The 13670-nt window shown below is 42.5% G+C and overlaps 1 protein-coding gene across 4 annotated transcripts in view; it reads right to left on the bottom strand.

Moving 5' to 3' along the window:
• The window catches only part of CHD3 (chromodomain helicase DNA binding protein 3), a 153227-nt gene that overhangs the window by 16864 nt on the left and 122693 nt on the right, over positions 1-13670 (bottom strand). For all 4 annotated transcript variants that reach the window (XM_073622962.1, XM_073622963.1, XM_073622961.1 and 1 more), the window contains one exon: positions 10987-11122. In XM_073622962.1, the coding sequence (XP_073479063.1) occupies positions 10987-11122 (136 nt within the window). The remainder of the gene's footprint in view (positions 1-10986; positions 11123-13670) is intronic.

Consider the following 13670-nt stretch of genomic DNA (forward strand, 5'->3'; position numbering starts at 1 on the left):
GGAAGCACCTGATGACAGCTCAGTGTCTCAGCCTCACTGAAGCTGCCGTAGCTTGGCAAGGCAAGCAGGGACCCACTGTAAAAGTAGTGAGTGTACAGCTTGTATAACAGTGTACATTTGCTGTCCCCTCAAAATAACTCAAACACACAGCCATTAAATGGCTAAGCCGCTGGCAACAAAAATGAGTACACCCCTAAGTGAAAATATCCAAATTGGGCCCAAAGTGTCAATATTTTATGTGGCCACCATTATTTTCCAGCCCTACCTTAACCCTCTTGGGCATGGAGTTCACCAGAGCTTCACAGGTTGCCACTGGAGTCCTCTTCCACTCCTCCATGACGACATCACGGAGCTGGTGGATGTTAGAGACCTTGCGCTCATCCACTCTCTGTTTGAGGATGTCCCATAGATGATCAATAGGATTTAGGTCTGGAGACATGCTTGGCCAGTCCATCACCTTTACCCTCAGCTACTTTAGAAAGGCAGCGGTCGTCTTGGAGGAGCGTTTGGGGTCGTTATGTTGGAATACTGACCTTCGGCCCAGTCTCCGAAGGGAGGGGATCATGCTCTGCTTCAGTATATCACAGTACATGTTGGCATTCATGGTTCCCTCAATGAACTGTAGCTCCCCAGTGCCGGCAGCACTCATGCAGCCCCAGACCATGACACTCCCACCACCACGCCTGACTGTAGACAAGACACACTTGTCTTTGTACTCCTCACCTTGTTGTCGCCACACACGCATGACACCATCTGAACCAAATAAGTTTATCTTGGTCTCATCAGACCACAGGACATGTTTCCAGTAATCCATGTCCTTAGTCAGCTTGTCTTCAGCAAACTGTTTGCAGGCTTTCTTGTGCATCATCTTTAGAAGAGGCTTCCTTCTGGGATGACAGCCATGCAGACCAATTTGATGCAGTGTGCGGCATAGGGTCTGAGCACTGACAGGCTGACCCCCCACCCCTTCAACCTCTGCAGCAATGCTGGCAGCACTCATACGTCTATTTCCCAAAGACAACCTCTGGATATGACGCTGAGCACGTGCACTCAACTTCTTTGGTCGCCTGGAACCTGTCCTGTTAAACCGCTGTATGGTCTTGGCCACCATGCTGCAGCTCAGTTTCAGGGTCTTGGCAATCTTCTTATAGCCTAGGCCATCTTTATGTAGAGCAACAATTCTTTTTTTCAGATCCTCAGAGAGTTCTTTGCCATGAGGTGCCATGTTGAATTTCCAGTGACCAGTATGAGAGAGAGAGCGATAACACCAAATTTCACACACCTGCTCCCCAATCACACCTGTGACCTTGTAACACCAACAAGTCACATGACACCAGAGAGGGAAAATGGCTAATTGGGCCCAATTTGGACATTTTCACTTAGGGGTGTACTCACTTTTGTTGCCAGCGGTTTAGACATTAATGGCTGTGTTGAGTTATTCTGAGGGGACAGCAAATTTACACTGTTATACAAGCTGTACACTCACTACTTTACATTGTAGCAAAGTGTCATTTATTCAGTGTTGTCACATAAAAAGATAGAATAAAATATTTACAAAAATGTGAGGGGTGTACTAACATTTGTGAGATAATAAAATTTATATAATATAGATGTGTGTATGAGCTTTGGGGTGCACATCCTAACGCAATAGTCTGCGCACAACGAACAAGTCTATGGGTTGCTATGACGACATGTGTTGGAGGCGTGGCTTCCTTCCTCAGGTCACTCCCACTCTAACCACAATGTGCATTAATTAGAATCCAGAGCGTAACCCCCTCCCTAGGGTCTTAAAGGGACCAATCCAAGGGAGGCTAGCACAGGCTTCCTTAACCCATAATTCATTCCAATGCTCTACATTATGTGTTATAGGTTAACCTATATAAGTAAGCCTATGCCAGCCTCTCTATTAGAGTCTGGCATAGCACACTGTGTAAGTCTTCTATAAAAACGAGGTTTGTAAATACCTGTTTAGAACCGTCTTCAGGCCGGTCATATGACTTGCGGCTGCTGTACAGCTCCGATGGATGGCTTCTGCAGGAGGGGCCGAGATCTCCCTCTGACGTCAGCTGGGGAGGTCACATGGCCGCTCAGCCCCTCCTGCAGTAGCCCTGGAAACCAGCCAAGAGTCATGTGACCGGCCTGACGATCGCTCTAAACAGTTTATTTACAAGCCTCTTTTTTTTTATAAAAGAATAATACAGTGTGCTATGCCAGGCTCTAATAGAGGGGCTGGCAGTGACCATTTCAAACTTTTAAATTTTACGAATAGCGTCGGGGGGGCAGAGATACAGACACGGAGCTGACAAGCAAGGAGGGGGTGAGGGGGAGAGAGGAGAACAGAGCAGGGCTGCGGATGATGGAGGGACGAACGCCAACAATGGATGGTCAGGGCTCAGCAGCCCTGATTTTCGTTGTCAGTGCAGGGAGGGGGGCAAAGAAAGTGGAGGGATCAGGGAGGTTTTTTACAGTTTAGAGGGAGGCAGATTACACAGCACAAGCACTGTGCTGCTTAATCTGCTTTAAGAAAACAACTAAGAAAATCTGTCTGCTAAATTTTCCACATTGGGAATGTGCAGTTTTACCCAGGACAAGATCAGGTCTGCTTCTTTCTGAGCGGCACAACTTCTTGTCCCTCCTTGATGGTTGATGTATGCCTCTGCATTGGCATTGCCAGAATGCACCCGACAGGGAGGCCCTGAAAGCAGACAGACCAGTGTAGGAGAGCCAGTTGAAAAGCTTGAAGCTTCAGAATATTGATGGGCAACTTCAGCTCTTCTGATGCCCATGTTCCCTGAGCTGAGGGGTTTTCTAGAACACCTCCCCAGCCCAACAAGTTGGTATCCGTTGTCAAGACTATCCAAGTCATCGAAGGATCTCAAAAGTATGCAACATCTGGTGGAATTCCACCATTCCAGAACTGACCTGGTCTTGGGAGTCAGATGCATTGGCTGATCCAAGGACTCCTGATGCTTGTCCTAAACCAAAATGATATGGAGTTGTAAAGCTCTGAAATGAAACTGGGCATATGGGACTGCATTGAACAAGGGTACCATTTTTCCCCAGCACCGATATGACAAGAAGTCATCCCGATGAAGCGAAGCAATCGCTAAGTGGACTCCATCCTGAATTTTTGTACGTCTAGGAACTTGAGACCCTTGAGGTCCAGAACATGCAAGATATCTCCATTTGGGAACCACAGGTTAGAATAGAAGTTCTGGAGTTCTCTCCTCTTCTGGCACAGGTGTGATTACCTACCTACCTAACCCCCCCCCCCCATAAAGCATGGAGGGGGAAAGCAGAGAAACTCCAGCCCATTAACCTCTGCATACCATGCTGCAGGCCCAGTTGCCTGTGACTTTCCGAGTCCCGACAGCTTCAATGATCAGTAAAGTAAGTGAGTGAGTGACTCTCGCACTGTCAAATTAAGAACTAAGTGTACACTGCAGCAAACACCTGGTAAACTGATCCTTAACAGAAAGGGTGAGGGTGAAATGGAAAAATAATGGCGCAGCGCTGTGTAAATGCCGCTATACTAAAAAGGTATGTGCAATGGAAAGCAACACAAGTGGAAATGGAATGGAAAATACCACAAATAAACAGCGAAATTTGAAAGTAAAAAACTGAATCCAAAACATATATGATGAACATCAAAACATATGAATAATAAATGGTAAACAGGTGAAACAAAGTATCAAAAAGTCCAACGTGCACAACTGGGTATAAAATATATAAATGCAATCCAAACAAATTTGAAACAATCCAACGATCAGAAGATGTGATCCTAAAAATTGTGACAGTCAAAAAATATATTCTTCAGATTGCAAAGTAGATCCCTCCACCATGAAACAACAAAAGCCGGTGCCTCTGCGATAGCGCCTATGTGTGTGCAAGCCCCTCACCTTACTGCCGTAAGGTTACAGCATGAATAGATCACCGGCAGCGGTCTTCAGAGGATCCCTCTTGGTTTGTATGAGGCTTCCTTCGCTAATGTGCTTGATAAGCGGTAGTTAAAAATAGGGAAGAGATGTGCTCATAGCGTAATCCAGATTAAAAATATATTTATTGTGGCAAACAAAAGATACACTCCCTTTTAAAATGTAAAAAAACCCAGCAACAATCCACGAGCGCCTAGCTCGTTTACTTCCGTCCAATCCTGGTAATGCCTATTGCTCCAATCCCGATGCGTATCGCCACGTCACGCAACTTCATCAGGGGATGACAATCGGCTGCAATTCCGGTCCTTAAATAGTGTATTGAATGTGATTGACGGTGGCCATTTTAGTGTGGTCCGCCATTGAAATATATGGCGTCAACCATTTTGCCTTAGTCTCCCATAGGATAACATTGGGCGGCCATTTTCCGTTGGATTCTGCATTTATTATCATTACGGCGGCCGTGCTCAGCTGGTCTCCATGTTTACCAACACCAGACAAACAGTGGCGAAGAGACATGGAGGTCAGAAGTGATCTGGGCACATAGGTATTAATTTAAAAAGAAACACTCCAAGACCAAAAATTAATAGGACTCCCATAGGTTGGCGTGTAAATTGCCATCATCCCCGAAAGAATTGAAGAAAAGAAACCTCAAAATGGGATTTTAAGGCAATTTTAGACAAAAAAAATAAGGAAAATTATATTATATAAATAAATTTATTAAAACACAATGAATCATAAAAACATAATTCTTATGAGAAAAAAAACTTAAGAAAAAACACATATACATACATTGAAAGTATTACACAGTAGTTGACAGAAGTGGTAAAATCCTACTACATTGATAGAAACTATCCATGCAGATGACCAAAGATGGTAAGTAGTGGGAAAGTCCAACGCGTTTCGAGAATATTCCCTCAACACCACAGATAATCCTGAAAGCTTGTATTAGCCTTTCATCACACAAAGGGGCCATAGGGTATGAATCCCAACGGGGGGCATCAAAGAAGGGGGAGATCCCAGAGTCACCCCAGCCAATGAACAAGGGAAACAAACTATAATTTAACAATTCCTAAGTCCAGGAAAGGAACTTGAAATGCAGTGGCTCCTACGAAAGTAGTCCCAGCCAACAAAAAAGGGAAAACCAACTGTAGATTAGCAATTCCTTGGTCCCAGAAATGACACCTAAATTGCTGCAGCCCCTACCCTCAGAGATGGACAGAAGATGGCCCCCCTTATGGAAAGACTAAAAACTTTCCTAAGTATGATCAAAACAAGTGTGGAAGGAAAATGGCGCAAAATGTCCTTTTGGAATGTTGAACAGCCAGTTTTTATACTGCCATCATAAAAAAACTGGCTGTTCAACATTCCAAAAAGGACAGATTATGCGATCTAGTCATGCTGTAACCTTACGGCAGTAAGGTGAGGGGCTTGCACACACATAGGCGCTATCACAGAGGCTGGGCACCTCCTTTTGTTTCACGGTGGAGGGATTTTCTTTCGGAATTTGAAAAATATCTTTTTAGACTGTCACAATAAATTTTCTGGATCACATCTTCTGATCGTTGGATTGTTTCAAATTTGTTTGGATTGCACTTGTATATTTTATACCCAGTTGTGCACGTTGGACTTTTGATACTTTGTTTCACCTGTTTACTATTTATCATTCATATGTTTTGATATTCATCATATGTTTCGGATTCAGTTTTTACTTTTAAATTTTCACTGTTTGTGGTATTTTCCATTTAATACTATAACACTTATGTTGCTTTCCATTGCACATACCTTAAGTATATCAGCATTTACACAGCGCTGCACCATTTTTTTTTTTGGTGGAGAATGCGGGCATCGATCTGCACCATTATTTATTCATTTCAATGGTCAGTAGACCATAGCACCCTCCATCTGCTCAAGTGGGGGTGCCTCTTTACTGTGAAGAGGACCTGCTTCCAGATTCAGAAGACTTGAGGGTCCAGTTTTTACATTAAAGCTCAAGGCTTTCCGCTTATTAAAGAATAGATGTAGCTTAGCTGCAAAGGGTTATGGCCTAGGCAGGGGGGGGGGGGGGGGTTTGGGGAATTCCTGCCTTTTTTTCCGGCAGCGTTTTTACCTGAAAATAGAAACATAACCCAAATAGTTATGAATATGAAGTGCCTGTGATGTACGATTAAGAAACAAAATGTTCCACCAGCTTGTTCAAACACTTCACATCCCCTGCAGGGACCTGCTTGTTTTATGCCAAAAGTGGCTCCACCTTGTACAAGAATGTCAATGAAAGCTAAAAATTGCTAGTTACTGGCTGATAAGTGCCAAGTTGAATTTCAAGCTGGTCTCCAGGCACAAACAAAATTCTATGGTTATCCATTGTACTGTACACCCCGTAGTATTTTTTTTTTTTTTTTTTATTATTATTTTAAACTCGTTTTGATTTTAAAACAATTGTAAAAAGCTACAAACTTGCCGAAAGTTAAATATATGTTCTATTAAAAATACAAGGCTGTTTGGTATAATAAGCACTCAGCATAATGAAATAAAGTGTAAACACAGACCGTCTCCAGTGAATCATTGGTATAGATGTGTACTTTTGATGTAAGAAAAAAATAAAAAAATTTAAAAAAATAACGTACGATAGTAAAACATAAGCCCTAGAATTCATAAAGAGTGTCATAGGCACACTAGAATAATGTCACACCGCTGCACAACAAGTGTCAGTTCTTGTGACAGATTCAGAGACACTAAAAATAAAGATGGAAGCGAGCTACCAAAAAAATGACCAAATCTATAAAAAAAAAAAAAAAAAAAAAAAAAAAAAAAAAAAAAAGAAAAAACACCTACATTCATGAACTATGGTGATAAATTTATAAAATTTGAAGATTATTATACAGCAGCTAGCACTGATCACACTCCATAATTTGTGCTAATAAGTATGTAAAATCAAAGTAATGCAGCGCTGTGAAAATACATCCTTTAACACCATAATATCATGACCATACCGATAAAAATAAAAAAGTGCCAAAAGTAAATAAAGACCAGAGGTGGTTCAGCTGCTTTTCCAGGCCAAACTTAGTTGTGCGGTCACATACCCTGAGGGGAGCACATGTGTGAAGTCACTGTACCATTGCTTGGATCATCATTTCACAGTCACTTTATTGGACGTTTACGTCAATATCAACTATTTTCACTGTGGACTTGCTTTATTTAGGACTTTTTACAATTGCCTTTCACTGCGCATTGGTTTGAAACACTGTATAATACTGCTATATACTTACCCGTATATGTATTTTGATTACTATTATTTACTTTTGAACCTTACTTTTACCAGTATGGTCATGATATTATGGTGTTAACCAGTTCAGCCCTGAAAGATTTGGCTGCTCAATGACCACAGCACTTTTTGACTTTTTGCAATACGGCACTGCGTCGCTTTAACTGACAATTGCGCGGTCGTGCAACGTCTTTTTTTTCCCCACAAATAGAGCTTTTTTTTCTGGTGGTATTTGATCATCTCTGTGATTTTTATTTTTTTGTGCTACAAACAAAAAAAAGACCGACAATTTTGAAAGAAAGGGAAAAAAAAAAAAGGAAAAAAAAACACACCACAATATTTTGTACTTTTTGCTATAATAAATATTCCCAATTTAAAAAAAAAAAAAAAAAAAAGCAATTTGTTTTTCTCAGTTTAGGTCGATATGTATTCTACATATTTTTGGTAATAAAAATTGCAATAAGCGTATATTGATTGGTTTGCGCAAAAGTTATAGCGTCTACAAAATAGGGGATATATTTGTAGCGTTTTTTTATTATTATTTTTTTTTTTTTTACTAGCAATGGTGGCGATCTATCGTGACTGCGACGTTTTGGCGGACACATCTTTTGACACATTTTTGGGACGATTGACAATTATACAGCGATCAGTGCTATAAAAATGCAGTGATTACTGTATAAATGTCACTGGCAGGGAAGGGGTTAACACTAGGGGGTGATCAAGGGGTTAACTGTGTTCCCTGACTGTGTTCTAACTGTAGGGGGAGGGGACTGACTAGGGGAGATGACAGATTGTGGTTCCTAGCTATTAGGAACACACGATCTGCATCTCCTTTCAGAACAGAACAGGGATTTGTGCGTTTACACACACACGACCCTGTTCTGCCTCTCGTGCTCCCGATCGCGACTGCCGGTCACGAGCATCGGCGCCCCCCGAGTGCAGCGGGCGCCTCCGGCGGCACACGCCTGCTATCCCGCTTGAAGAAGCCGACGTTTAAATACGACAGCTCGCGGGATCGTGCCGACCTGGCGCAGTATAATGACTGTGGCTGGTCGGCAAGTGGTTAAGGATGTATTTTCACAGCGCTGCATTACTTTAGATTTAGATTCATAGACACTGTTGGGAATGGGTACATGAATTTATCATAAGAACCAGACACGCCGTCCCCTGTGTAGGTCAGTAACGCTGAGCCTGATTACAGGTTTAGCATTAGTAACCTCCCTCTTTGGCCACTACAACAGTCACATAGACAGGTGCAGCCCCACCAAGGAGTGTTGTGAGTGGACAAAGGCTGGTGGGGAACTTGGAGACCAATTCCGCAACAGGTCCGCTGGCCTTGTGATTGACAGCAGATGGATTTTATAACATCTATCCAGTCCAGCGGTGGCTATGGAATCTGCCAACTGCCGTCTGTTACAACGCAAGCAGACCCGATTAGGAACTAGTCTCTCAGAGTTCCCCCACCAGGCTCCGCCTATGATCAGTGTGGTTTAGAGTCAATGGTTGTTGGTTAACACCACAACACTTCCCCCTCCCCCTTGACAACTCTGGTCTGTCTCTGTATGCCAACTTTGAGTTGGCTTTAATTACCTTCAATTTCGATATCCACGCAATTCTTTATGAATTTGCAGCACCCAACAACACATAGGGGATGATTTACTAAAAGGGAAAATTACTGCACTTTGCAAGTGCGGCTGCTCAAGAGCTTAATAAATGAGGTTGCAGTTGCAGAGTGCACAGTTTATTTTCTAGTGGTGCACCCAATAGAAATTTTGGTACGGAAACGTCAAGATGCATTTTGCCAAAACCGAAAAAGGAGTTTAATAAAATATATATTTTTTATATATAAAAAAATTGTAACATATTCAACCTTTTAATATTATGAATTTAAATGAACATGTATTTTATGGTCGGCCATTATCACCACCTTTAGCGAAAGAAAAATGCATCTCTTTAAATTCTATGTATGTCTTCACACTGGTCTGCTGCGCTTCCATTGTGGTGCTAAAAATCTCGCTTGCTGCATTTTTGGTCAGGAGAAAAAAAAAAAAAAAAAAAAAAAAACGCACTTCCCAGTTGAACTGCATTAAAAAACAAAAAAAACAAAACAAAACGCATCAATAAAGCACCGATGTTAGGTTTTTGATGCGGTTTTTGAGTAACATGACCTATGAAAAACACACAATAAGCACAGTAAAAACATGACAAAAATCACAGCCGTTATCGGCACCTTTTTCTCTATCGGCAAAATGCAGAAAACACCAATTTTTGTCCGATATGATTCAGCCACTGAAATTTCAGTGCATCTCTACTATTTTCCTAAATCAACCCCATAGTGAGTGATGCAAGAACACCCTGAATCTGTTGCACGTCAGAACTCTAACAAAACCGTTGCAAGGCTTTCATGAATGAGGTGCAGGACTTTTTTTTTTTTTTTTTTTTTTTTTTAAAGGTCCATATCGCCAGAATAGGGTCACTAATGATTTATGGAATTCCCCCTACTGTGTTCTATAATTGCTATGTTATTCAGACTAGATCCACGTATTGTTTATTTAGTTTCAAGAGCAGATTCACACCACCAATTCCCATATTTTGTGAAATATTCCCCATGCATAACCTTCTCATATGGTATGATCGAGTTGATCAACATTTTCCATTGACGTACACCGGGTGGGGGTGAAGAGGGGTCATCATTAATTTACCAGCAATGGCTTTGTGTGTTATGAACAAAGCTTCCCTAAGGAGTATTCTAGTATAACATGGCCAAAGTTCTTCATAAAGTATACTAAATAAGGAGATTTTAGGATCTTTAGGAATACCCTGCAGTATTTTATTCGTTCTACTCCAGTCCATTGTCACACAATGCTTATTCAAAAAGGTCACCAGGAAGGTCTATAGTTCCCTTCTACTCATAAGATGGGTCACCACTGCCTGCTTCCTATAAGCAGGGTTACCTTAAAAAAGGTGAACTACACTGCATCTGAGCACCACAAATCAAAAACACTATTTACTTCATTATTATTATTCAACCTCCCCCATCCCTTCACGTCTCTAGGCTTTATTTTGTTGAGAAAACCACTGGAGTAACAACCCCCCTAGCATGTCTGGCCATGGCCATCTAGAGTAATGGCAAATGATTCATGTAGCATTTACTTCCTGGAATCCATTTGACCTTCGCACAAGCATGCATGCAGGACAGTGCAATTAGCTGAGAAAACCCATCCCCCCTCCCGAAGACTCCTGGGATGTATGACATCATTTACGTAGGCAAGAAACCAGGAAGTAACTGAAGAAATGTAAAAAAAATAAAAAAACAAAAACAAAACAACACAACAACTAGTAAATATGATATACTTTCCTATTTACTAATGCTAGCAGCATGAGGAATACAAATAATCAATGTTCATTTGGAGAGTAAAGTTCCACTTTAAGCCAACTGTAATTCTAATTATAGTAATCACATCAGTGCTACCCATTGATGGAGGAAACCGGGAATAGGTGGTAAGCTGGGTGTGTTCATTCACCTTGGTCAAACACCCCCATTCTGAGTGCCAATCACTGGTGTTCCCCTTGCCTCTCTACGCTCAACGTCCAAATTTCATATGTTTTGTGCTGCCAGGTCATGCAGCTACCAACAGTAGTGCCCACCCAGCTGCCAGCAACATTATTGCCACTCCCAAGAGCCAACTACATTGTGAAAAGGCAGAGTAGATAAAAATCTAAGGAACAGTCATGCCCCACAGAACTTTGGAATGAACTTGGAGGCTTCTGTCAGTTATGTAGACCTACCGCTCCGCTCCTCTGTGACCGGGGTTTGGGTTCTAGGCTCTTGTTTTCCTTGCACCGTTTCTGGAGGATCGGAAGTCGGCTTCTCATCAGGAACAGCGTTGGATGGAGGGCTTACCGTGTCCGGAGGACTTGGGGTCTGGAAGAGACACAGTCAGTTCCTACAGTCAGATATTGATTTTATTTTTAAAAGGGCAAAACATTCAGTATTTCATGAATATCAAAATGAACTAAAAACAAAAAAATCTTCATTGTATAAATACGCACTTCCTCCAATGTGGCAAACAATTGTACCCATTAAGGCTGCGTATATATGTACATCTCCTTGTGCTGGGAGTGCGCCGCACAGTGCGCTCCCCGTACAGAGGTCAGGTTCTCCCCGTACAAACAATCGGGACCCAGGACTCCCGTTTACAGGTCACCTGATTGAGGTGATAGCCTCTGATTGGCTATCACAGTGAGGCATAACTAATATTAAGAAACACCTTCCCATTTTATATGTGGATAAGGATCTTTTTGTGATTCTTAAAAAATATTTGTGGTTTTTCCAGCAGATGGGCTCCTAATTTTGGGGAGTATGTTGTCCCCCAGTCTTTATAGCTCAGAGGGTTCCAATGGTTGCAGGACTTGGCTTTCAACTAAAGGTTTCCTATTGCTGGGGTCTCACCACGTCTAGATATTGCAGAAAACATACGAAGAGTACTAAAGTTACATCTTTTTCCCCGGGCGAGAACCATTTGATTAACCAGTATAGATTACCTGTGGCTCCAAATTTGTAGTTTATGTGATAAGAGTGCGGTGTATGCAAACCGCAACATTTGGGGTGCACAATACGCCCCCTTCAGAGCTATAATAGCTGGATACTATAATGACACTAATTTTAATGCCAAAAAAAAAAACAAACATATCTTCTGCTTCAAGACACTTTAGAGAAATTAATAAACAGTAGTCTAGATTAGTTTTTTTTTTTTTTTGGCATAGAGAGCGGGTTAACAGACCCCTATAAAGCAGCCTTTTTCCACCATGTCGCCTAGGTATACTCTGGGGTGGCTTGAGGTTTCTTCAAGGGTGCCTTGGCAAATTGCCTAAAAATGTATCACAAATTGTATACAAGCCAGTAGGTGGATGAAGCCTGCCTTTTAGATACACAAAGCCACAAGATTTCATTGTGCACCATTATGACTTTCTAGGCACCGGCATCCTAACAACCAATGACGTCATCAGTTGATGAGGATGTCCGTTTCTTTCTCATCATCCTTGTTTGACCCTGCTCCGCCTCTCTCAGCACTGGGGTCACATTAGCTGACTGATGGGGAGAAACATTGGAATAGTAGTCAGTACCAGTGTGCAAAAGTGTATTTGCTTTGAAAGAATAAATCAACTCTATAGTTGGGTGTCCTATATTTGTGTGGATGTGGCTGCATTATGTAAAACTATTATAATTAGTTTTTTTACATTTTAGAATGAGGTGTCTTGAGGCTGTCCCTATTTTAAAGGGTGCCTTTAAAAAAAGTTTGAGAAACACTGCCTTAGAGGGGGGAAGACTCCTCGTATCTTACTACAGCGAGAGATTGTGATAATTGGGGTTGTCCCGATACTATTTTAAGACCGAGTACAAGTATCGATACTTTTCAAGTACTCACCAATACTTTTTTTTAATGTGACGTGACAGTGTTTTTTTGGGGTTTTTTTTTTTTTTTTTTTTTTTTACAATGTTTTTTTTTTTTCTTTTTTTAGGGAGAGAGGGGGTGGATGGTGTCTGTTTTTTATTTTAATTTTTATTATTTTTTATCTATTTATTGCAATACTTTTTTTTTTTTTTTTTGGGGGGGGGGCTTTGGTGAGATATCAGAGGTCCTAATAGACCCCCGAAATCTCCCCCTTGAGACAGAGAAAGAGACAGAGGATAGAGACTTCCCAGTTCCTTTCTCTGCAGCCTCAGCTGCACTGAAAAAGAACGGAGAGAAGACAGCGGCTCCTCTCCATTCATAAACTGAGACATCGTAATCACAGGAGATTACAATGTTTCAGTTATGTGAATGGACAGAGTCAGCTGACTCTGTCCATACAATAGAGGAAGGAGGAGGACATGGAGAGGTACAGCAGCAGAACGGAGGGGGAAAGCAGCAGAACGGAGGGGGAAAGCAGCAGAACGGAGGGGGAAAAGGAGGAAGAAAGGAGTGGGACAGCAGAACGGAGTGGGACAGCAGCAGAACGGTGGGGGACAGCAGCAGAACGGTGGGGGACAGCAGCAGAACGGTGGGGGACAGCAGCAGAACGGTGGGGGACACGGAAGAAGAAAGGAGTGGGACAGCAGCAGAATGGTGGGGGACACGGAGGAAGAAAGGAGGGGGACAGCAGAATGGAGGGGGACACGGAAGAAGAAAGGAGGGGGACAGCAGAACGGAGTGGGACAGCAGCAGAACGGTGGGGGACAGCAGCAGAACGGTGGGGGACACGGAAGAAGAAAGGAGTGGGACAGCAGCAGAATGGTGGGGGACACGGAGGAAGAAAGGAGGGGGACAGCAGAATGGAGGGGGACACGGAAGAAGAAAGGAGGGGGACAGCAGAACGGAGGGGGACACGGAAGAAAGGAGGGGGACAGCAGCAGAACGGTGGGGGAAACGGAAGAAGAAAGGAGTGGGACAGCAGAACGGAGGGGGGCACGGAAGAAGAAAGGAGGGGGA

The sequence above is a fragment of the Aquarana catesbeiana genome, linkage group LG03 (assembly GCF_042186555.1).
Source record: "Aquarana catesbeiana isolate 2022-GZ linkage group LG03, ASM4218655v1, whole genome shotgun sequence".
NCBI classification, from domain to species: domain Eukaryota; kingdom Metazoa; phylum Chordata; class Amphibia; order Anura; family Ranidae; genus Aquarana; species Aquarana catesbeiana.